We start from the raw sequence: 24,795 nt of genomic DNA on the forward strand, positions 1-24,795 counted from the left end.
AGAGAGAGAGAGAGAGAGAGAGAGAGAGAGAGAGAGAGAGAGAGAGAGAGAGAGAGAGAGCGCACACATACCTCAAGCCCATCAGGGAGTAAAAGCTGAATAAACACCACGGTGTATTATCTTGAGCACTAGCTAAAGCAGCCCCTGTACTTAGTCACCATGGTTAGGTAGATCTGTATACTAGACTTCGGGTCCAGCCTTCTCTCCTATACTTAGGTGCTCAACTCAGACTCACATCTGAAACAACTGAAATGCTGCTAGGAAGAATTCTCTTTAGAGCCTCTCAGTTTGTGCTTGTGGGGAGCAATCATTCAGACCCATACCCATTGTATGCAACCATGCCCTACTGGTAGCTAGGAACTCAGTGTTCTCCATCACTGATGTTGTTGTAAGCTTATTTCTGTAAGTCACGTCTAAATTAAACTTGTACCATTTAAATGGGTATCAAATGAATACAGCCCTTCCACATTATCTAAAAATTAGATCTTCCCATATGGGTACCTGCTGTGGGTACCGAGGCTTTAACAGAATCATATATGTTAATAAAATGTAGGACAGAAAATTTAACAGTAACTAGTGAAAATGGAAAATTTTTTCTTACGCATATTAATTTCAAAATAGTTAAAAACATCATAATTAAGCAAAACAAATTTACCAAACAAGTTGAAAAGCATAAACTGAGTTATTTAATGTTATTGCAAGTATTACTTACAAAACTTTTTCTCACTAAAGTTTATATTTATTTTTCTGTATTTAAAATTTCAACATGCTGATTTATTAAATCACTTTTTTCAGTGTTAATTTTTTTTTAAAGAACTATTGTGGAGATATAAAAACAACTTCAGTTACTAGCTAATGAGTTGATTTTGACATTCTTTTTTCAAGTTAAAAATAGCTGAAATCTGTGTAACTTTAAAAGTTTAAGTGTTTTGTGTATATTAATGATAATTAAATGACGATATCGATTCTTCCAGAAGTACTTTGTCCAGCCTTCTCGCCTATTTTATTTGCTGACTGATTTTTAACCAGATTATTCGCGAAACATAGAAAGGGGAAACTTTCCATGAAAGATGTGAATCAGGCTCCAGGCTGAGTACACATGGGATATGTTAGCACACACACACCTCTCCCGCTCGCAGCTGCCCGGAACTACATTAGTTTCAAGAAACGCTCATATATAATATTAACTGAATGTAATTCTGAACACTTCGAATATTTCGCTATATACTGCATTCAGTATTCACCGCAATCCTTTAAGGAGGTAGTCTTATAATTATTAATTTCTTATCAAAGCATAGAGACCTTAATTTGTGTATGCCAAGAATCAAACTTGCAGTTTGAGTCCGAAGATTGCAAACGTCACTACTACGTTATTCTGTTCGGTCCGCTGACACTGCACTGACTCACGCATTCCACGTACTAACTAGCGAAAGGAAGCTTTGCAGCGTGGTCACGCAATACCTGCCTATAAACAAGGACTCTAAACAGGAGCGGTCAAGGTTCCATGTGGCGTGATGGCAGAGGGCAGGTCTTGTTTCCTAGGTAACAGCCATTGCACACAAGCTGATAGGGCACCGCGCTCCCAACACCTCTACCAGTGATGTCACTTCCTTGGTCTGTGCGGTTGTCCCAGCGACGCAGGCGGAAAGACCGTGTTGGGTACCCAAGAGACCAGGCGGTTGGAAGTCACTTCCTCCCGGGGACGCTGTTGCCTAGCAACCGTCTTCCGCCTCCATCTTTTGCCCCGCCTCCAGCTTATTCCAATACCTGATTTCCCAGACCGCGAGGCCCAGGCCGGGGGCGACACCTGTGTTAGAGCATGGCCGCTGGGTTCTCAGGTGGTCACAGGGTCCCGGGTGCACGGGGAGCGGGGTGGATGCAGGAGGCGCGGGCCGTTGTACGTGGAGAAGCCGAGGGGACCGCGCTGGGCGTGCGCGGGCCTGGAGCGTGCTGGGCCGGGAGCCTCGCGGAGCTGGGGACACGGACGCCACCTGGCCAGCCCGGGGCGCTCTGGGCGGTGGCCGGCGATCCAAATGGGCTTCCGACGTCGCGCGCTAGAAACAGAGACTTTAATGCAGCCTGATGTGATGCAGCTTAGTGTGGAGATGTCGCTGTGTGTGTAAGAGCAAACAAATGGCTTGGGAAAATGTCGCTGCAGCTTGTGGCTGAGTATTGTTTTGAATACTGTTATATGCAAGCCATTTCCGGGGCTAGGAACCTTGACTGTCCTCTTGGTTGTGTCTTGAAATAAGTCATAGTGGCATCTGTAATGCTATATGTTTTTAATAATGGAAAGATGAAATTGTTTGGCAGTATTTGGTGATTATGTAGTTCATTCATCCTTAAAATAGTTGTAGAGCAGTAACTTCTTTATGTATTTTCTTTTCCTGAAAACAAATTTGTTGTGAGCATTTTATGTCCTTAACAAAAAATGCTGTTACATTTTTAGGTGAACATATTGGGCAGCGTTTAGAGCAATTTCTCTTTATTTGGAGGGGGTGGGAGGCACTAATCCCAGGAATAGAGTACTCCAATCATGTAAAAACGTCTAATTCTTTTAAATATGTATATTTCAGCCACCATCAGAGATTGAATGAATTATTTCAATTATTTATTAACCGTTGTATAAAAGTAGAGAAAAAGGATACACCATGTCGGATGAAATCTTCAGCACAACGTTGGCATATACCAAGAGCCCAAAAGCTACCAAGAGAACGTCTTTTCAGGTAAAATATGGCAGAGCATTTTGTTTTGATTTTGCTGCTACTCAGCACTTGCTGGTTCTTGCAGGATCCTGCATGAAGCGGGAGGAATTCTTGCTTTGCTCTCAGTGTGTTCTAGGTCATTTGTCAACTTTGGGCTCCAGTATTAAAATACCCCTCTCTGGAACCCTGTCTTCAATATTGGCTTCTAAGTTGAAAGCCAGAGAGCCAGGACTTCAGAGCCTGTCTCTCTCTAGATTCCTGTTTTCTGTTGTAATCGTCACAAGGTCTTACTGTGCCAACGCTGCATCCAAGTCTTGTTCTGCGTTTGCCACATTGATTATGCCCATCTTTGCAATATACTTAAAGGACCAGTTTGAGGCTGAGGGTGTGCCTCAGTGGTGGCTGTGTGCCTGTCATGCTTGGCAAACCCAAGCGCTTTCCTCCCTCAAAATGTGTGTGTCTCTCACAGAAAGTCAGTTTCTAATAAATCCGATCTAAATTCATGGCCCTTTCATTCATTAGCATTTAGTGCAGATTGTAGCCCGAGTCTGATTTATCTAATACTAGTAGTCCCTTCCTGTTTAGCTACGAATCCAGAGGAGATGGCTCAATTCTGTGTTGTGTCTGATGACTTGAGTACACTGTACAGCATAGGCTTGGAGTAAAGTCAGGTGAATGAGACTTAAATGTGAGTGCAGAATAATCGAGTGTTATTTGTTTAAAGATTTCTTCTAAGTATGGGGCGTCCCTGCTTGAATGGGAACTGACGTCACTGATCTTGTTGCAGGATGAGCTGATCAGAGCAATTACAGCCCGGTCAGCCAGGCAGAGAAGTTCCGAGTATTCAGATGACTTTGACAGCGACGAGATTGGTATGTAAGAGAATAGACAGCCAGTGTCCTATGCTTTGCTTCCTTAGTTACATTTCACTCATCCCCTAACCTCTCTTATAAACCACTGCCTATGAATTCCCTAGTTTCAGAATTCTATGGATGCAGTGAATTAGGAAGCCACTCTTAAGTTTTCAAGAAGCTTACAAATGACCTCTGCTTATTTCTGAATGGGAATTTAAAACTATTACTAGGTCTACAGTAAAATGTTGCCTTAGGACCAAGCTATCTCAGGAAGTAGTTTCATCTTCAAGTTCAACTTGAAGAATTCTACATCTGTATCTCGACGGAGGTCACAGAGTTAGACAGTGGTGCTTATGTAATGCATTTGTAATGCAGATCTGGGGCTGTAAGAGTGGGTGTCGTACCTTTTTGTTGCTGGTGTAAAACATCATGAGCAAAAGTGACTGACAGACATAGAGTTTATCTCAGTTGACAGTTCAACGCGATGTGAGTCCATCATGGAGACTGGACATGGCAAAATTTGTAGGTTCGATGGCAGGAGCAAGAAGTTAAGAGGTGCCTTCAACAGCAGACACAAAGAGCAGAAAGAGACCTGGAATTGTATCAAGGCTATGAACGCTCAAAGCCCGACCCCAGAGACATATTTCATTCACAAACCAGTACCTCCTCACCAAACAGTGCCATCTACTGAGGACCAGGTAGTCAAGTTTCTGAGCCTATGGGAAACATTCTCATCCAAACAACCACATCCCACTTTCTGTAACCCATAGACATATGGTCAACGCAAAATACATTTAGTCTAATTTTAAAATTCCCCATAGTCTTTAACATTTTCTGCACTGTTTAAAATCCTTCCAAAGTCTCTCTTGAGACTCAGGGCAACCAACTAATTGAAACCTCCTGAAAAATCAAAATGCAAAGTACATGCTTCTAACATGTGATTCGATAGGATATATGTACAGACAGACAGACAGACAGACAGACAGACAGACATTACCATTCCAAAAAGAAAGAATGGGGACATAGTCAGGAAATACTGGACTAAAGCAAGACATAGCGAGGCAAACTCGAAGTCCCAATGGCTCTGTGTCTAGTGTCTGGGACTGTAGTTGGCTCTGCTCCTCAAACTTTTCTGTCTGCTCATACATCTGCCTTTTGGGCTGGTTCTAATCCATATGTAACACTCTGATGGACATTTCATGATTCTGCATCTCTAACATCTTGAGGTCCCTACCACAGCCCGAGCTTCACTTTCACACAATGGCCTTTCTCCCTCTCAGGGCCAACATGCATAGACTGCCATGCCTGAACTTGCCTGGCCTAGGGGCCTCTCTAGTACCCATAGGAGGAGAATCTATAATCCCCTCACTATTCCTTAATTTGTGCCTCCAAAGTCAGTACCAGGTGGATGACGCTGCCTAGTTTGGCTGCCAGCTTGGGACAGGCTCTCACTCCCATGAATCACACCTTTTTATCAAGTTGCTCTCTAGAAGCAGAAAATTCCTTGTGCTCTTTCACAATTGGAAACTTAGCTCCTTAGCTGGGAGGGGGCTTACCCTGAGGGCATCCTCCCCTTTGCTCCAGTGCAGAGCTAGGGCCTCTGCTTTCTTTTGGCACAAGCTGAGCTAAAACATTAAGCTTCCTAGTGATCTTTGTCTGTCCAGGCTGTTTTTCTTTCTGCCCCACTCCTTCGTTTTTCTTGTAGACCTACATAAGCCAAACCAGTAATAACCGTGCCACAGATTCAACAGGAAGCTTGCTGTCCTCTACCAAAGAAATTATCCATTACTTTTGAATTTAGTGTATTATTTTCTTTCTCTGGCTGTGCTAAAACTAACCAGCACCAGCTTGTGGCAGTGTGGGTATATGTGGGTTATATTTTCCCATAATCCATCACTGACATATGTCAGGGCAGGAATTCAATTAGGAACATAGAGATAGGAACTGAGGCAAACACGGTGAAGGAACACTGCTAAGTGTCTTCCTCCTCCTTAGCTTGTTCATCTTGTTTTCTTGTACTGCCAGGACTGCTTCCTAGGGATGACACCACTGACAGTAGGCTGGACCCTCCCATGTCAATCATCAATCAGGAAAACGCCTTACAGATATGCCCACAGAAAATCTGTTGGACACAGTTCTTCACTGTGTTTTCCTTTTCACACGTACTCCAGTCTGGGTCAAGTTAACAAACACTAACCAGCACATTTATCCTCAGGCAAGCGCTTACGACAAGGGCCAGATCCTTCCCCAAGATATCACGAGAATGGCCTCTATTCTAGATGTTGTTAAAGTCCTTACTTCCTGCTGAAACTTCCTGCCGTGGACCTTTACAGTTCTGATTGCTCTCAGAACATCAATCTTTAAGGGTCTCTTTACAGAGTTTAACTCTATTCTCATCCAAAGTTCCAAGGTATGCCACATTCCTCCAAAGAACAGCGTGATCAGGTTTCCAACATCAACAGCCCACTCTCTGGTACCGACTTCAGCATTAGTTACTTTTCTGTTGCTGTGATAAAACACTATGGCCAAAATGACCTAAAGAAGAAAGTCTATTTAAGCTTATGGTTAGAGAGAGATGCCAGTCCATCATGGTGGGGACAACATGGCAGAAAGTTGAAGGCCTGGAATGCAAGAGCTAGAAGCTGGAAGATAACATCAACAGCAGTCAGGAAGCAGAGAATAAACTGGAAGTGGGCCAGGGCTATGCACTTCCAAAGCCTGTCCTTAGCGATGCACTTCCCCCTCAAGACAGTGGAGGAGCTCTCCTCTAAACAGTGCCACTGACTGGGGCCCCAGTGTTACAGTAACTGAGCCTTTGAGGAACAGTTCGCTCAGACTGCCAGTGCGGGTCATTTTGAAAAATAGACCCTTCACTCCATATATTAACTTGGTTTCTTTTTAAGTGAGCAAGACATTACACTTTAGATTTTAAGCATAATCATGAAGAATTTTGAATTTAAAATTAAGTATGTTATTTTGTAATATTCACTGGATAAATGTTCTCTGTAAAAGTATTCTGAATATCCATTCAATCAATCATGTTTGTTTTGCTAAATCGGTATTCTTCATCAGGATATTCTTTATTCTTTATTAGACAGTGTCATCCTTGTGTTTTGGGATGGGTGCTACATTGAACAACCTTTGATGGGCATACCCTCCCCCACTAAACACGGTGCTGTAGGTGTTTGATAAGTATTTTGAATAAGTTAATGAAACTCAGACTTTATTTGGTAATTGCCAACCAAATAAAGACCCTGTTTTGAATAGCTACAAAATAAATATGGACTTATTTGAGGTTATTGATTTATTCTAGACATTTCTGTTTATGAAAGTAGTTTTGCTTTTCCAAGAAATAGAATATAACTTTTGAATGTTTAAAATACACTGCTGAAAACAGATTTTCTTGTTCCTATTTCAGTTTCTTTAGGTGAATTTTCAGATACCTCAACAGATGAAAGTATAGTTAGAAAAAAAATGAATGATTTTCATATATCTGACGATGAGGACAAGAACTCTCCAAGACTGCCTTTTTTGAAAACCAAGAAAGTAAACAGGGAAATATCCAAAGATGATCTGGACTCTGTCATTCTGGACAGTGAAGGCACATCACCAGATGCTCAAGAAGATATGCCTGGAAATTCCTTCCCCAAATCTCAAAATGATGATCATGAAGTTGGCCGAGAGATCATGACAATGAAGCCTGCACCCAGGGTGCTCCCTGTCAGAAGAAGCACATCCTCAGGTAACTTGGGAAATTATTACCATTATGTTTCCAGAGTATTCATTTCAGGATAACTTGTCACAAAATTCTTCTTCTTTTTTTAATGGTGGCTAATATATTTAACTTTCCAGTTTCCCAGCCATAACTTAAGAACCATAGCTACAAAGGCTCATTGTATATTCACTCTGGAGTCTGCACTGGGGCCCAAGAGAAAGTTAGGGCAGCTGTGATCGCCAACAGCTTGCCTTCCACACCCCTGGCTCATCAGCATCTATACTGTTTGTGGCGCTGGAGCTGCCATGAAGCTATTCTAATCCACATGTGCTCCCAAGATTGAAGCAGTCATCTATCTGTAAAAGACTGAGTGCGTAGTGAGGTGGTGGATGGGTGGCTAGCGTGCACAAAGTAGTGGGTTCAAGGTCAGGACCGTGAAGCACAGAAGCATTTGTATACTGACATTTTGCTTTGGTTGTTTGATGAAGCTTCTTGACTCTCCCTTAAGAGACCACAGTCTTTCTTTGGTTTATTGCATTGTATATACTGCCAGCCAAAACCCAGCTTCCTGAAGGCAGCTTCCAAGTGTGATTGAGAGGTAATGGAGAATTCTCTACTAGTCTGCTTAACTCTAGACCTTCAGAAGAAAGGATGGAGTGAGGACAGCTAAGATGTGGTCCTCTGGGAGCCCTTGGGAGGACATGGCAAGGCAAGGTTTCCTTGTCTCCTGTTCATCTTTCTTTCTGTTTTATAAAGGAAAAACTAGTTGATTCTGAGATGCATAAAATCCCCGCCACCACCCCTCCCATCATGCTCTCAAGTGTGGTGTTGTCAGATGGCTCATACTTAACATGGTAGATGATACCAGTAACATCAGATAGAACTTTATTTCAGGCGTATATTAAGGGATGACCCTGCCCTCCCTGGGCATCCTGGGAACCTTACGAGGATAAAAATAGAGCAGAGACCCCCTAGAAAAGTGTCCAAGACACGAATACAAATGCGTTGCCTAGTGTTAGCTATGTGTGACTCAGGCAGAATCATTTTAGTCATTCGACTTCATGAGTGGGAGGGCAAACCTGCTTTTCTTGTCCTGCAGTACATCTTTGAAGTAACCAGAAAAAGTCATCAAATATAAGCAGACAGCATAAGGAGGCTGGACCAACTTCTAACCTGAGCTTTCCAAATGGAGTGGGGTAATCATAGGTAGGAAGGAGCGTAGTTGGGCTTTGTTATTAAGAATCTATGAGGACCAGGGATTTTGTACCATGATGGAGTGCTTGCCCGTCATATGTAACAGGTCCTAAATTTGATCCCAGAACTGACTAGAGAAATAAGTTAAAAAGGAAGACAGATAAGAAATTCTAATATAGCAGCAAACTTTAGTCTGGATGTGTATAATTATCAGTTTACTGTAGGTGTCAAGCAATACTCCACCTAGTTAATACATTTTTAAAGCTATGCTAGAGCCTGGTGTGTTAGTGCAGACTTGAAGTCCCAGCACCCTAGATCATTAGGCAGGAGGATTGCTGTGAGTTTGAGGCTAGCCTGCTCTACATACACGTGGACTAAAAAACAAGACCTTGGCTAAACTACTGGAAGAAGTGGGTGGGAAAGCTGCAGTAAAGGTGAATTAAAATGAGTAAGGCAATACTCCTTTCTAACCACAAGGTGGCAGCAGCATCTGTGAGCACCCATAGGTGTGGCTGAGTTCAGTGTTAAACTGAAAATTACCAAGTAGAGAATCTCCTTAGGGTTGATATAAAGCATTTCAAACGAAAAGAACTTGTTTTTTTCCTGAGAACCTGAAAGCATTTCTGGAAATTGAATTGGGGCATAAAATATACTAAAGTCATCAGGTGTTTTCAGGGCAAAGAGTGAAAATTGAGGCCCTGAAACTTGCCTGGCACAGGGAATTCCTGAAGGATCTAAATGAATGGATGAATACACAGCTGATTCATTCATGAAAAGAGGAATGCATTTCCTGGCCTTAGCTGTACTCTCTAATTCTTGACGTCTTCTTTCATGGCGTGTTTGGAACTTGATATTTGTAATGTGCAGCATAGGTTGGTGGTAGAGCATGGCCGAGCCTGCATGAAGCCCTGGTTCTACCCTGCCCCACAGTATTCCACTGATGGTTTTCTCTGCTTCTGCTTGCCTTTGTACAGACGTTGGTAACCAGACTCTAGCCTGGTGGAGCAGCTGTCACAGGGATTGTCACTGTGTCATTGTTGCAAGGGTCTCACAAGGTGCTACAGTTAGCGTGTTTCTGCATTCATCTCAGGTCTACAGTTTAGTGGAATTTTTAACCTTGGGTGTAATTTAACCTTGACCTCATTTAATTCATCTGTAAAATGGAGATGTTAGTTTCGACACCTCTTAAGTGATTCAGTACTCAGGAGTTAAATCAACAATTAAATGGTTTTCTGCATTTGAAGTGCTCAGAACAGTACTGGAATAAATGGAATATTAATATTTAGCACCTTTTCATAAGCAAGTTACCAATTTGTCTCTCTGTGTGTATTCAGAACTCATTGTGCTTCCTCGTGCTACAAACTGATTGATGAGCAAGAATATAACATTAAAACAGCTTACCGGTTGACCGGGACTTTAGAGTTTAGTAAGAAACTGTATAAAAGTTATAGCAGGAATGGCAGAAAGTGGATGTCTGAGTTACCTAAAACATAAAGAAAGGTTTCTGGATGAGGAGGAAGAAGAAGAGGAAGAAGAGGGGGAGAAGGAAGAAGAGGAAGAGGAAGAAAAGGAAGAAGAGGAGGAAGAGGAGGAAGAAGAGGAATAAAGTGGGTTGTGTGTGGGCTGAGGTCTGTGATAAAGTGGTAGAGGAATGAAGGTGGGAAAGTTAGACCATGAAATATTTATTAACCTGCAAAAATTATACAGATGTTGGCAAAGAGAAACTTGCCCATAAAGAATTGCAATCGTAATTGACAAGTCAGTGAATACAATGGAGGAAATCATTACCAGCACTGTCAGTGCTCACTGAGCATTGAGTGTTTGTCAAGTCCTGCCCTGTGGACATTTGGTGTCTTCTCACTCTGGTTCCACAGGCAGTTAAGGGAAAACCCTTGTTTGGGTTTCCTTTCTGGTGTGATAAACACCACAACCAAAAGCAACTTGGGGAGTGTCTTAATTATGGTTTGAATTTTTGTGAAGATATATATCCCATGATCATAGGAACTCTCATAAAAGAAAACATTTAATTGAGGCTGGCTTACAGGTTCAGAGGTTTAGTCAGTTATCATCATGGCAGGAAGCAGGGAGGCATGCAGAAAGACATGGTGCTGGAAAAGGAGCTGAGAGTTCTACATCTTAATCAGCAGGCAGCAGGAAGGGGTGGGGGGAGACAGATTCATTGGGCTTGGCTTGAGCATTTAAAACCTCAAAGCCCACCTTCTATGACACATTTTCTTCAACAAGGCCACACCTCTTAGTGCCACCCCCTCAACATTCAAACTTGAGTCTTTGGGAGCTGATCCAATTCAAAGCAGCAGAAGGAAGAAAGCATTTATTACTTTAGCGTCCATAATGAAGGACAGCCAGGGCAGGAGCCTCACTCAGGAACCCAGGGGCAGGAGCTGAAGCAGAGGAATGCAGAGTCCTGGTGTGCTCATCCTGTTTTCTTACACAATCCTGGAACACTTACTGCAGTGGCACCATGCTCATGGGCTGGCTGTTTGCACATTGATCAGAAAACGCCCACAGTTTCGCCTATGGGTCAGCTCCTTAGTTGAGATTCTTTCCTCCGAGACATGTCTAGGTGTATGTCAAGTTGACAAAAAAAAAAAAGATCCATGCAACTCTTCTAAGGTTAGGTTATACTGGGAAGCTTATGGAGACCAGTGTCCGAGCTAAAAAGGAAAGCATGGGGCCTTGAAAGGACTCAGAGAAATTGAAAGTAGAACAGTACTTGCTGGGGACTGGAGGAAGCAGACCATTGGGCATTTCTATTCAGCAGTGTATGGTATCCATTCTGCAAGGCGAGCATGGTCTAGCGATAAGTTCAACATTATGCCAATCAGTACTGTACTGAGCTCCAGAAAGGATTTTAAGAGTATTCATGACACAGTGCAAACAAAAATAACTCACTGGCTTCCTGACACAATAATTGGAGCTGAGGCTTGAACGCCACACACATTTGTCAGAAGAGAAGCCAGGAGCAGATGTCTTAGGCATGGACTTGTACCTTGAGAACGGTGTAATTGTAGAGAGTCTGTGTCGGCCTACAAAACAGATATGGTCCCAGTGTCTCCAGAACACAAGTTCCAAAGTGGAAGAGCCAGGAAACAGACAGCGTAGGTGTCCAGCAACAGGACAGGGACACCTTCAAGGCTGTTGACAGGCTGCTGAGCATTTGCTGCATTAGGGTTAGATGAGGAGGAGCCCCAAGGACTCTGCAGAGAGGAATGGCAGGGTTTATTGTCAATATCCGGGAAGCAGTATTTAGAAATAGGTAAGAGCCAGCAGTGGGGAGGACAGTAAAATAAGGGAGACCCGTTTGTATCGGTGGAGCCTACGAGTCTAATGGTGCTTGTATATACAGAAAGGTGAAAGTAACTTAGGCCAGCTCTTCTCTGTTGGGATGAACACTGGCCAGAGCGGATGAAGAGCTAAGCAGTGGGGCATAGTAGCACCATTCTGACATGACTTCGGAATCTTCTAGCAACATCCATGAGGCATTGTAGTCACAGAGGAGGTGTGTGTTGGGTTAGCTCAGTTTTAAAGTTATAGAAGAGTAAATTGATTAAAACACGGGAGACATAAATACACATGAGGAATAAAATGTAGGTTGAAAGTCCATAAATGGAAAAGTCTCCCCATCAGTGTTTGGTAGCCAGAAGTATACCAGCAACAGGTTGTTTACATTTCACAAAGAACAGAATTCAATGCCTGGAAAAGTTTCTTCTGAAATTTCTCTTCTGTATCTGTATCACTGATGCTGGGGGCTGAACTCAGTTTTCCTGAGTTCTAAGCCCCTTGTGTGCCACCACAACTGCTGATTTCCAAGCACCTGTGGGACCACCATAACTGCTAAGGAAGCTTTCTGGATGGAAGAGCTCTCTAACTCGTCAGCTCTGCATCCCTTCCTCCAGGGAGAGGCTTCCCACCCCTTGAAGGACAGATCATTCCCTGCATGATGGTAACAGCACTTACCTTTGTCCTGCCCAGTTTTCCTATCCTTCCTCTCCCTACAAAGCCTTTGGACAGAGACCTTGCTGCTGACAGGCAGGGCTGGTGTTGCATGAAGGGCCTGGCTTCAGTGGTTTTCATTGTGTAGAAGGAAGATAGCGTGATGGTTTATTTTTGGAAATGTTTTTAACACTATATGAACTCATAAAGTCAAAATGGACTTTTTATAAAACTGAATTATACTAATTAGCTCATTACAGGGTGGCAACAGTTCCTGGATTTTGATTATGAACTCTCAGCTCTCTGTACTGTATTTTGTGGAGAAGTGTGTGCTCACTGGATGCTCTGAGCACCGTGACATCTCTTAGAGGGCAGCTGAAGCCACAGTCAGTTTCATACACTCACCCGAAAACATTTTCTTTTTCAGGGGAAAACAACAACAGTCTTGATGCAGATGGCCACTTTAAGCCTTCTCCCCGGCCAAGGAGCATGGTCAAAACGAGTAGCCACACTGAGGAGAGAGTCAGGCCAGGAGTTGATAAAGAACATTCCACAAGCGAAGACTCTGCTCCCACACCTTCCCTTCCAAGGCAGAATGGCACAGAGGTGCAAATGGAGGAAAAAATATACTCGGAAAACCTTGATCTTGAGGTTGGCCTAATGTGGAACTACTGAATTGTACTTCACTTCAGAGTTGTCGTGTGTGTGTGTGTGTGTGTGTGTGTGTGTGTGTGTGTGTGTGTGTGAAAAGAATTATTTTCTTTTGCAATTGGTAAAGAGATCTCACTTCTTTAGTATACTTGAGCATAAAATTCCCTTGACTGAAAATGTAGTATGCTTTTACATGCTACTTGAAAGGTATAAAATATCAGTTATAGTGAGATAGATGCATCTTATTTCAGAGAAGATGAAATATTAGAACAATATTCCCTTTCTGGGTATTTATAGAATAACCTATTTGAATGAAAATAATTCACATGATTATGTATTCATCTTTGCTTATATAACTTTGGCTAAGGACATTTTAGTTCATTCCCTTCATTGGGCTAGACTCACTGTCGGGGTACTTCTCTGTCTTCTGTGGGCCCTGATACATCTCCAGGTTTCTACAAGGAGCTATGATTTCAGTGTCACCAGGAAGATCACCTGTCACCTCTCTGTAGTTTAAAGTGAAAAGCTAACTTCAAGCTCATGTCTCAGAAAAGTACATTTTCCTCCATTAACTGCTTGGGCAGACCCAGGAAAATGAGCTGCAAGCAGCCTGCCCCAGTTTCCATCTCCTTCTGCTCATCTGAGGGGTGTGTGTGCATGCGCGTTCACATGCAAAGATGTGCTCAGAGAGGTAGTGTGGATAGACCTCAGGACTCTCAGTCCATGGATTTCCACTCGTAAGTCAGACCCCAGAGTCACGTATTCTTTAGAGCTGACAGTGACCTCTGGCTAATTCTTAATTTGTTCTGACAAAATCAAGAGAGGAATCCAAATAGTATTTTATGTGTTTAATACAATTATCTGCTCAAGTGAATATGGGATTGGTTTCCTGTAACTGCTGGACTAAAGTGCCATAAGCCAGGAGACCGACAAGAGGAGAAATTTTGTTCTTGTAGTTCTGAAGTCTAGGTGTCAGGCCACCCTCTCTAATGCCCTAGACGAGGCCTCTCTTCTTGCCTCTTGCACCTTCTGGTGCCAGCATCTGTTGGTCCTCCCTGCTCTAAAGAGGCATCATAACACCACCCTGCCTTCATTACCAGGCCCTGTGCCTCTGTATCCATCTTCTTTTCCTAAAACAAATACTGTCGAAGTTAGGACAGTATACCTTAATTGTAACTACAATTACATTTGCAAATACGGTTCTTATAAATGAAGGTCCCTGGGTGACATGAGTCAGGGAAGAGGGCAGTTTATATAGGTACGGAGTCTTAACCGTAAGTATTGCTCTGTATTTCCATATGCCCTAACATTAATATTTCCATATGCCCTAACGTTAATGACTGATATGTGTGTGCTCCTTTTAGTTTGGAAGTAGCAGCATAGTATGACAAAAGTCTAACAGGAGCATATCCAGCATCTCCCCACTGCCTCAGAGCTGCACTGATCTTCCCTCCAGGCTTTCCTCAGCTTTGTCATCACACTGTTGGTGTTTGAGGTTGGACTTCTTGTCTTTAAGTCATGGAGTGTTTCTGTGCTCTGAGGCTGTCTCGAGGCACCATTCTTGTTGTCTTGACATAACCCATAATGGTGAACTATTCTCCTGCTGGACACTATTTTTAACAATTAAATGTCCCCTACTGCTCGCTGTAAGTTTCCCTGCTCTACTCTGACCCTTTAAGGTCACTCTCGGGGCATTTCCCATGTTGCTAGAGCAGGGCTTCTCTTTCTTGGGTGTGGAGCCTTTGTCTTCTCACTGCTCAGTCCCCTGTGTACAGCAGTTTTCAATCCCCTTCATCTCTGTAAGCTCTCACGTAATGACTCACCTCCTCTGCCTCACTATACCAGATACTGAAGAGGTGAGAGTAGGGACATTGGCTTCCTCTCTGCGTCCTCCTCTTGCCTTTCTTCAGAGTGTGTACCTGTGTGCAGAATGGCTGTTCCTGTTACCCATACATGTTCCTGGCTTACACCATGATTGATCAAGGCATTGTCATTTTTGTGATTTGCTCTGTTACTCTGTTGTTAAACCTCCCATATGTGTGTGTATGTGTATGTATACTAAGGATATTGCTATATGAGGTTTTTTTCAAGATGTAATCAGGCTTGAATGTTAGTCAGGTGGAATTTTCTGTTACTGTGTTTATGTCTGTGTCTTCTCTCTTTATTTGCTAGAAGTTTGTTATGAATCACACAGTTATGAAAAGTTGAATTAGAAGGTTCACCAGTAAAAAGATTTGGGACTGGAGTCTTCTTTGCAGAGATATCTGTGCCATCTATTTTGTTTGTTAGTTTGTTCTTTTCTTTCTTATTTCCATCTTGTTTTACATTGCATCTCTTTACAATTTTTGTTCCTTGCCTCTGTTCGCCTGTGCATGCTTTGGCTTGCCTGTGGTGAACAAAGGACAAGTTTGTGAAACTTAAAATCTTCCAGCCTCACATGGGTGGTCAGGCTTGTGAAGCATGTTATCTCCTGAGCCATCTTACTGGTCCCTGGTTTCTCCTTCCTGAGAGTTTGTCATGTTCTGTCCAGGGCAGAGGAGAGTGTCAGGTCCCCAGGAGCTGAAGTTACAGGTAGTTGTGAGCTGCTCACATAGGTTCTAGGAGCTGAGCTGGGGTCCTATGGAAGAGCAGGAAACATTCTTAACCCTTGAGCCAACTGTCTAGAACTAACAACAGTGTTAATAATTCTCTTGCCTCTGGGTGTCCTCAGGCCTAACCTTATATGGTAATACTTTTTAATAGGACTCGCTCTTACAAAGTCTGACCTCATCTTCCCTCAAAGAAAGCCCTGGAGGTTGCACATCACCAGGACCTCAGGAAAAGGCGCCCATAAAAGGTAGTTACACCTCTTACTATACCTTCTTTGTGAGCTCTGTATTACTTATTGTCCTGTATTTTGAATATTTATTGGAAAAGTATGTTTGCTTTTCTGTGAGTTTCTGACTGTGAAATTGTCTGGGTGACTTCAGAACTCAGAAGTTCATTTCCCAGTGCCTCTGATTCCCCAATGTATTATAGTTCCTGTCTCAAAAGGCTCTTGTGAAAATTAAGTGTTAAGCTGTTTTTATGCCTCCAGCAAACCCTTAAAAACAACTGGGAGATCATTTAAGATGAACCCATATTTGTTGTGTGTTGTTTTAGAAATGCAGATAACAACATAATACCTGGCCTTTTTATCTAGACATAGATACATAGACAGAGTAGCAAGCCTCTCTGGGCATGTGAATTATCCTTAGATGGCCATGGTTGTGAGAATTTTAAAAATTAGGAGTACATAAGGAGCCCCAAGAACACTGTGAGAGAAAACACTTATTAAATGTGACATGTTTGTTGTTAATGCCATTTCTCCTTTTAGCGTTGTAACATGTGTAGTTCAGTGCAACTGAAAGCAAGTGCTGTTCGTAGAGACCACCGTGTGTGGCTAGCAGTCATTAAGTGGTTAGTTTCAGTCACCCTGGCACACACCTAGACATGGCTCAGAAGGGAGAATCTCAGTTGAGGGGATGCTTCCACCAGACTGGCCTGTAGGCAAGCGTGTGGCTCGTTTTCTTGATTAATTAATATGGTAGGAACCACCCCATTGTGATGTCACTCCTGGACTAGTGGTCCTGAGTTGTATAAAAAAAATAAGCTGAGCCAGCCATGGGGTGCAAGCAAGGAATAGCATTCTTCCAGGGCCTCTGCTCCAGTGCCAGCCTTGAGCTTCTGCCCTGGCTTCCCACGAGGGTGGACTGTGATCAGGACATGTAAACCAAATAAACTCTGTCCTTCCCAAGTTGTTTTGCCTAGTGCTTTATCACAGCAACAGAGAGGCAAACCTAGATAAGTACTTACTATATAGTATAATTTTTGTCATTTTACAGATTAAAAAAAAAAACACCAAACAAAACAAAAAAACAAAAAACTGAAGTGCAAAGATTTGAGACACGTACCTCAGGTCAGTGGACATGAAGTTTGACTCTGACTCACTCCGAAGCCCTGCTTCTTTTCACAGCTCTAAAGATTGCAGTAATGAATCCAGTCATGGACACTCTTCACATTGAAGCATAACAACTATGACGAGGAAGTGATTTTTAAACTTAGTTCCCCCACCCCATCCCCAGTAGCCATAATGAAAGCTGCAGAATTAAGACTTTTCAGTGACTAGAAGTTAGATCTTGGTGGATATCAAAACTGCTATCATACAGGGACTATTGACTCCTTCTGTTGGATGTCTCAAAGTGTCATAGAGTACATATACATAGAAGCAGTTCTGTGAAAGCCGAGCTTAGTCTTCTGATGTGGAGCTTGAGGCTGTACTCAAGGAGGAGTACTGATGAGGAGGCCTGAGTATGCACAGGCCAGCCCTTGGTGCCTTCTTCATGTGAGGCACGTCTTGAAGGGGTGAAGATGGCCTGCCCCTGGCCAGATCTCTGAGATGAATTACATGAATCTGTGTGTCATAGTTAGGGGTTTTTTTTTGCATGTTAGATACACTGTGACCACGGCGACTCATAAAGGAAAACACTTAATGGCCTAGCTTCCAGTTTCAGAGGTTTAGTCCATATCAGGATGGAGAAGCGTGCAGGCAGACATGGTGCTGGAGAAGGAGCTGAGAGTTCTACATTTTGATTCACAGGCAGCAGAAAGAGACTGTGCTGTGCATGCTTGAGTATGGGAGCCCTCAATGCCCACCTCCACGGTGACACACACCCTTTAACAAGGCTACACCTCCTAATAGTGCCTCTCGCTATGGGCAAAGCGTTCAAACACATGAGTCTATGGGAGTCACCCTGTGCTTCTCTCTCTGCCTGTGCAGTTCACCTGAACTGCTACCACCAGCAGTGCTATGGGCTGTTTGCCTCCTGCCTTCCCGGCATGCTCTTTTAGCTTCAAAGACATGGGCTTTATGAATGAGTAGTGCAGTCTCAGTTACCTGATTTACACATACATGTTCTCCTTTACTTGGGAGTAATTATTCCATCCAAATTATACATATTCTGTATTTTCTAAGTATGAGACTTGTGAAATGTTAGTTGAATAAGCATGTTTGCATTCATAAATCAAGTGTGTTCAAATTTAATTTGGTAGCTTTGTTTTATTTTGTAAGAAAAGAGATTATAGCCAGGCATCACAGCACATCCCTACAATACCAGCACTTGGGAGGTAGAAGAAGATTGGTCAGGGGTTCAAGGACAGCTTCAGCTGTATAGTTCCTCGGTCCAAAAGAAGGAGTCAGCTGTTAAGAACATGTAGTATTACTGCTATTCCAGAGGACCCAAGTCCATTCCCAGCACCCATGTCAGGCATCTCAAAGCTGCTGGAGACTTTGACTCATATGACCTCTGAGAAGAATGTCCGCATTCATAGCCACATGTACATGCACTTTACACACACACACACACACACACACACACACATGCATGCATTCACTTAAGAGCAGAACATTTTAGAAAGTACGGTACTTGTTTGAAGGAGAGTAAATGAACCCGTCATCCATGCTGTGGAATGAGAAGGATTTAGCACTGTCACTCTGCCTCCAAACAGATCACGATGAAGAACCTACTGAAGTCTGGGATTCCTTGATATCAAATGAAAATGAAGGAAGTTCAGTTTTGAACTGTGTTACTCCTGAACTTGAGAAGCCCAAGGAAGGTCAGGTGGCAGCTGACGACCTTGAGGAAGAAAGAGAGAAGGGTGGATTTACAGAAGATGACCTCACCACTGACCCACTGCTCTCCACATCCCCTAGTGTCATAACACCCACTGAGCCATCAGAGCCAGCCAAGGTAAGCAGTATTGTATGCCATGGCACTGCAGCATCACGCATGAAATAGAACCATCCAGTATCTTGTTTCTGTCTTTGCACCTCTGTGTCAGCCAGGGAGAGCATCTTTGATAGTGCAGTTGTATTTTCAAGTAGATGTTACTCAAGTCAACTGACTTTCAGGTTCAAGGAAAGTTTGCCCTTGGCAGAGTGAAGCCAAGTGTTCACTGGAAACTCTCAGGCACAGTGATATAATTTAAAATACTGCAGAACCATACAGTATATGTGTCTGTAAGTTTATAAGTTTCCTTAGATCATATCATACAAAGTGCAACTGTCTAGAACAGCTACAGAGTTGTTACCCTGGTGAAATTGTACTATCACTTCAAAACATAAACAGTTTTAATGAGCAGTGTGAAGAATACTCTGGCTGCATAATGAGTTCCAGGCCAGGCCAGTGTTTCTCAGTGTCTGTCCCTTTCACAGTGGATGAGCAGGGCCATGGTCAGGACAGGAACATTATTATAATGTTAGGAACAGATTTGTGTTTTGTATAATAACTGTGATTCTCTATGATAGGACATCATAGACTACTGTACCTTTAAATTGTACAGTGCAGCACTGTTAGTCTTTATTTCCTCTGAATTTAGTCTTGACCTATTAGAGCGTCAGATGGGTAATGTCCATGCCTAGCCATTATGAGTGGCTAAGAACTCACTTATATCATACAGACATAATACAAATACAAACATAATGCGAAATCCAAAGTTTGATCAGACTGTATCAGGGAAGCCCATGCAGCCGCAGTGCAGAAGCACCCTTGCACCATGGGTTTAGGGCTATGCTCACGTTGGCACCCTCACTGTTCTGCTAGGCCACCCCCACCTGTGTGGAACAGGGAACTATATGTAACAAGCAAGAGTCTGTTATAACATATAGATAGAAAGTTAGATCAGGAGCACATCTAAGTTAAAATACATAGTTTACATACCACAGCAAGGCCATATTCTTATGAGGTGATGTTTGGTTTTATTCTTGTTTTGCTGAGTGATCCCTCCCACTTTGAACCCAACAGTCCCCTGGTACAGTTTATTTGCTGTTTCTGGGCATGAGGATGACGTCCATGCTCCTTAGCATGTACATCTGATGAGCTCACAAATCCTTGAATGCATGCACCTCTCTTCCCATCTTCCTAAGCCTCGGCATCCTATTTCTGTGTGCGTCACTAACTGCAGCTAGACACACTTGCTTTTCCCATTGTTTCCCCACTTTCCCCTCAGCCCCCGTCATGCTTCCAGGGCCCACCCCAGACCAGCTTCACCTGAGAAGCCCCTCATCCCCACCCTGGTCACTCGCTGTCCCCAGCGCTGTCTGTGTCATGAGTCACATTACTTCTGTGACGGTGCCATCCGTGCCTATGATGCATAGGAACCTTGAGACCATCCTGCATACCGACTTGTGTCAGTGCCTAAAATCCTTGACAACGTAGTGCAGTGCTTCTCAACCTGTTGGTCTCAATCCCTTTGAGGTCAGACAACCCTTTCATAGGGGTCACCTAAGACTATCTGCGTATTAAATATTTACATTATGATTCACACAGCAACAAGATTACAGTTTTGAAGTAGCTATGAAAAGAATTTTATGGTTGGGGTCACAGCAGCCTGAGGAACTGTGTTGAAGGGCCACAGCATGAGGAAGGTTGAAACCCACTGCTCTAGATTTTGCTTCCCAACTGGCCTGACATCCTCATGGTGATCCATTTCTGTGTTTCTATCCAGAAAACAAATGAAGAGAGAAACATGAAGAATAAAAAGACAACGAATAACAGAGTGTCCAGTGCCTCTGGCAGGTAAAACGCTGAATGGGCTCGAATTCTAACAAACCTCACCTTAATCAAGAATCTACGTAACAAATTCCACTTGCTGCCATGGATTTTTTCTAGTCATTTCCGTTGTCAGCTGGGATGGAGACTTTATGAGGAAACTCTGTGTTGGTTTAACTCTTTTATAGAAAAGTCCTTATTTTAGGCAGTCTTCGTGCAGTTTTTCCTCTCCAGCTGTGTTTTTATGTTTCCACAGTCTGGCTGTACAGCTCCTGTGTTCATGAGCAGGATGTATAAATGGCTGTAAAGATGAAAATAACCACTTTTTTTCCTGTTAAGTGTTTTTTTTTTTCAAGTATGAGAAAAGTTGGACAGTTTTCATGGGCAAAATGGGTTTATTAAAATTATAAAAATTTAAAGTTAAGCATGTTGGCACATAACCCAGCACTCTGTAGGCTGGAACAGGATTGTTGTGAGTTCAGGGCAGATGAGGAATATGCAGATGAGAACTAGTTCACCATGCAGTAAACCTTATTCACCAAGAAAGAAGGCAGGCTGGAGCTTCCCATATATACCCAAAATATAGGATCTTATGCTTCTAAATTTATAGTTAGAGCATATCAAGTAACAGAATAATACGATGACATATTCAAAGGCTGAATAAAACCTTCCTGGTTGGTAATTTTCATGTGATTTGAGATCTGGTCATGTTTCTTTAAAAGGCTTTATAAGTACCCAAGAAGAAAACTGTAGTTCAAAGTTCTAAAGTTTAAATTATGTTGAGTGGAACTAAGCAAACATGACTTCCTTTGACTGGATTATTTTCCAAGCAATTATAAATCATTACATCCAGTCATAATTTTGTTTCATTTTATTTGAGACCGGTTCCTACACCTAGCCCAGGGTAGCCTGGAACCCACTGTGCACACCAGGCTGATCTTGAACTCCTGTTAATCCTCCTGTCTCAGCCTCATGAGTAGGGCACATAGGTGTGAGGTGCCACACCTGACTTTAGAATACAGTTTTAGATAACTGCCAGGTGCAGTTCTAACACATGCTCTTGGTGTGTTTGGAACGTTCCAGGCTGATGACCTCTGAGTTTTTAAAGAGATCCGGTCCCACAAAAAGAAGTCCGTCTGCAGCTGCCTCCTCTCACTATTTAGGGAGTTTGAAAGTCTTAGACCAGAAGCCGACACGGAAGCAGAGCCTAGAGCCAGACAAGGCTGATCACATAAGGGCAGCTGTTTATCAGGTAAAAGGGGAAGTATTTCCTAAATGAAAATCAATCATTTCCACAGTGCCTGCCCATCAAATGGTAAGGTGGCCGTCCACAATGATGGCTGGACACTCACTGTCATTGGGAGAGAGATTTTTTCCTTACAAGTATGTGAGAACTCCCAAGGGATTTTCTCGTTTGCTGCCATATTTTGTTGAAAATACAAAAATAGTGTTTTTGCGGAAAGAGGAGATACGGTTGTATTATAGAAATATAGCTAAAGCCAGTCTGTTGTAAAATCTACATGTATTTTATTCTGTTCTTATGAAAGTTTATGTTGGTCATGATCAGCAAAAAAAATTTTTTTAAGTTTTTTTTTTTCCTGAGAATCTGCTAGATTTCCAGATCAAAATTTTCCTTTTTTTTTCACAATTTCAAGAAAAATCCTTTTTGTTTTGTTACATGAAATATAATCTCTTATGGAATAATTTACACTTGAATTTCAGTGTAAATATTGATATATTTTAACATTATAGTAAATCATTTAAGTCTTGCAACTAAAAGATGATACACATATGATTTTCTTAAGCAGCAATATTCATCTTCATATTTTACAATATTGTTGAAAAGAGAATACTACTTTAGATAAAACATACTAATTTTGTGGTTTCCTTTTTAAACCTTCAACAAATATTTTAGAAGAAGATAAAAATTCTATGGCATTTGGACACCTTATAGCATCCTATAACCTTTTTTTCTTTAATTTCATAGGAGTGGTTAGAAAAGAAAAATGTATATTTACATGAAATGCACAGAATAAAAAGAATTGAAAGTGAAAACTTGAGGATCCAAAATGAACAGGTATCACAAAAATAGAATCACAAAAGATAGAAGTTTACATCGGTAAAATGTCTCCGGATATTTGATGTTAGTGAATGAACTATTTCTAAGTGATAAAATGTATATATTAAGGAACTGCTTTCTGATTTCATCTTTTTCTGCTTGGGCTTAATTTCACTTTTACATAAAAACACATGCATTCTAAGGTTTATATGCATAGGCTAGAAACAGCAGGACTGGCTGTGAACTTAGTATTTGTGTGACCAACAGATTCGGTCACAGAAATTGACTTTAATTAGAGTTTAGCCAAGAACTTAATTGCTATACACTGGCTTTCAGTTTTCCTGTTCTGTTTTCTAACCCCTGCTATGCCCTCTGACCCGAAATCCTCTTCATGCCCAAGACTCTTGTCCTGCCCTCGGTGTGATTTCGCTCTGTTCCTCTCACCTACCTGAGAGCCCTCGGATCTTCTTCTCTTCACAGTATTGATCTATGCTAAAGTAGGTGGACAGGGAAGTGTTCCTAAAATGAGCAGCCCTGGGGCCAGGCAGTTCTTCATGCAGTGGCTTCCAGTGGCAGTGCCTCTGAGTGCCTTTGTGCTATTAGCTCTGCTTTGTGTGTCCTTAGGTTCTCTTGCTTCTGAATTATGTCACCTCTATGATATGATCTAGGTCTTCTAAGGTTGAACAGTATTCGAGGTCCAATATTGGCCTTAATGAGGTTAGAGAGTGAATTCATTATGTTTGTAACACAGCAGCTCAGTATAGCCCCTCCATGTTTTACAGTGTGATTCCCTTATTTAACGTTTGGTTTATGTTCATGTTAAAGGAAAATTTTGCCTCAATATCAAAACAGGGATCAAACAAACCATCGCACCCAGTGTGCCTTGGGCAACTTACCTTAGTTTATAATCTTTTAACTTTCATGATATTGTTTTATTAAACATTTTATAGGACCAGTTAGCCTGCTGTAGTTTATTTGAAAACATTTATTTAGCATCCTCCCAAGATCACTAGATGCTTCTTCCTCATGAATACTAAGTAGGTCAACGTGATAAGTGCTTTGACACTGTAAAAAGCAGGGAATGATTGGAGTAACAATTTTCATAGATCAACTTGTCCAAATCATTCTGAATAAGTTAACTGCTTTGTAGCTTCCTTGTGTGATAACTGTTGGGACACTAACAACAAATACATACTTCTATATTTATGTCTAGGCTTGCACTCCTGTGTAGACACATCACTGTATGCTGTTTTGTTTTGTTTTGTTTTTTAATCAAAATAGAAAAAAGCTGCTAAGAGAGAGGAAGCATTGGCATCATTTGAGGCCTGGAAGGCTATGAAAGAAAAGGAAGCAAAGAAAATAGCTGCAAAAAAGAGGCTGGAGGAAAAAAACAAGAAGAAAACAGAAGAAGAAAATGCCGTGAGGAAAGGCGAGGCCCTGCAAGTGAGTGACCCTGGCCGACTGCTCTCGGTGCCCTGCAGTGCTGGGCTTGAATGCAGGATTTCTTGTACTCAGGCTGACCTCAGAAAAGCCATGGCAAGTAAGAGAGTCCCTCTGAACTTTTTTAGGCATTTGAAAAATGGAAAGAGAAAAAGCTAGAATACCTCAAAGAGAAGACCAGGAGGGAGAAAGAATATGAACGAGCGAAAAAACAGAAAGAAGAGGAAGCGGTTGCTGAGAAAAAGAAAGACAGTGTAACTGCTTTTGAAAAATGGTAATTCTCCCACAGTGCACAGTTCGGTAGTTTCAGGTTAATGCTTGAGGCATCCCTAGGAATTACTGCTTACAGATCTCCTCAGGCCTCTCAACCTCATTGCTTTCAAAGCTGCAGGAGGGCATCGCAGGGGTATACTCTGCTTTAACCTCCCAGTGTTTCATGTTCTCCTACACAGGAGTGAGAAAAAGGAAGCTCTCCTCAAGCAAAAGGAAAAGGAGAAAATAAATGAGAGAAGAAAGGAAGAGCTGAAAAGAGCAGAGAAGAAAGACAAAGACAAGCAAGCCATCAGTGAATATGAAAAGTGGCTGGTATGTGTTACGTGCAGATGAACTTGACCTTTTAACTGACTTTTTATTCCTTTTCTCCTTTTTATTTCCA

General features: G+C 42.2%; 1 protein-coding gene across 1 annotated transcript in view; it reads left to right on the forward strand.

Moving 5' to 3' along the window:
• Positions 1 to 1,753: 1,753 nt before the first annotated feature.
• The window catches only part of Map9 (microtubule associated protein 9), a 29,392-nt gene continuing 6,350 nt past the window's right edge, over positions 1,754 to 24,795 (forward strand). Inside the window, exons 1-13 of the mRNA XM_028784550.1 lie at positions 1,754 to 1,838; positions 2,577 to 2,726; positions 3,493 to 3,577; positions 6,978 to 7,301; positions 12,850 to 13,073; positions 15,816 to 15,909; positions 18,600 to 18,841; positions 20,598 to 20,668; positions 21,725 to 21,893; positions 22,629 to 22,718; positions 23,982 to 24,143; positions 24,269 to 24,414; positions 24,593 to 24,725. Of these exons, the coding sequence (XP_028640383.1) occupies positions 2,652 to 2,726; positions 3,493 to 3,577; positions 6,978 to 7,301; positions 12,850 to 13,073; positions 15,816 to 15,909; positions 18,600 to 18,841; positions 20,598 to 20,668; positions 21,725 to 21,893; positions 22,629 to 22,718; positions 23,982 to 24,143; positions 24,269 to 24,414; positions 24,593 to 24,725 (1,815 nt within the window). The 5' untranslated portion in view covers positions 1,754 to 1,838; positions 2,577 to 2,651. The remainder of the gene's footprint in view (positions 1,839 to 2,576; positions 2,727 to 3,492; positions 3,578 to 6,977; positions 7,302 to 12,849; positions 13,074 to 15,815; positions 15,910 to 18,599; positions 18,842 to 20,597; positions 20,669 to 21,724; positions 21,894 to 22,628; positions 22,719 to 23,981; positions 24,144 to 24,268; positions 24,415 to 24,592; positions 24,726 to 24,795) is intronic.

This window comes from Grammomys surdaster, unplaced genomic scaffold (assembly GCF_004785775.1).
Source record: "Grammomys surdaster isolate TR1022 unplaced genomic scaffold, NIH_TR_1.0 124211, whole genome shotgun sequence".
NCBI lineage: Eukaryota > Metazoa > Chordata > Mammalia > Rodentia > Muridae > Grammomys > Grammomys surdaster.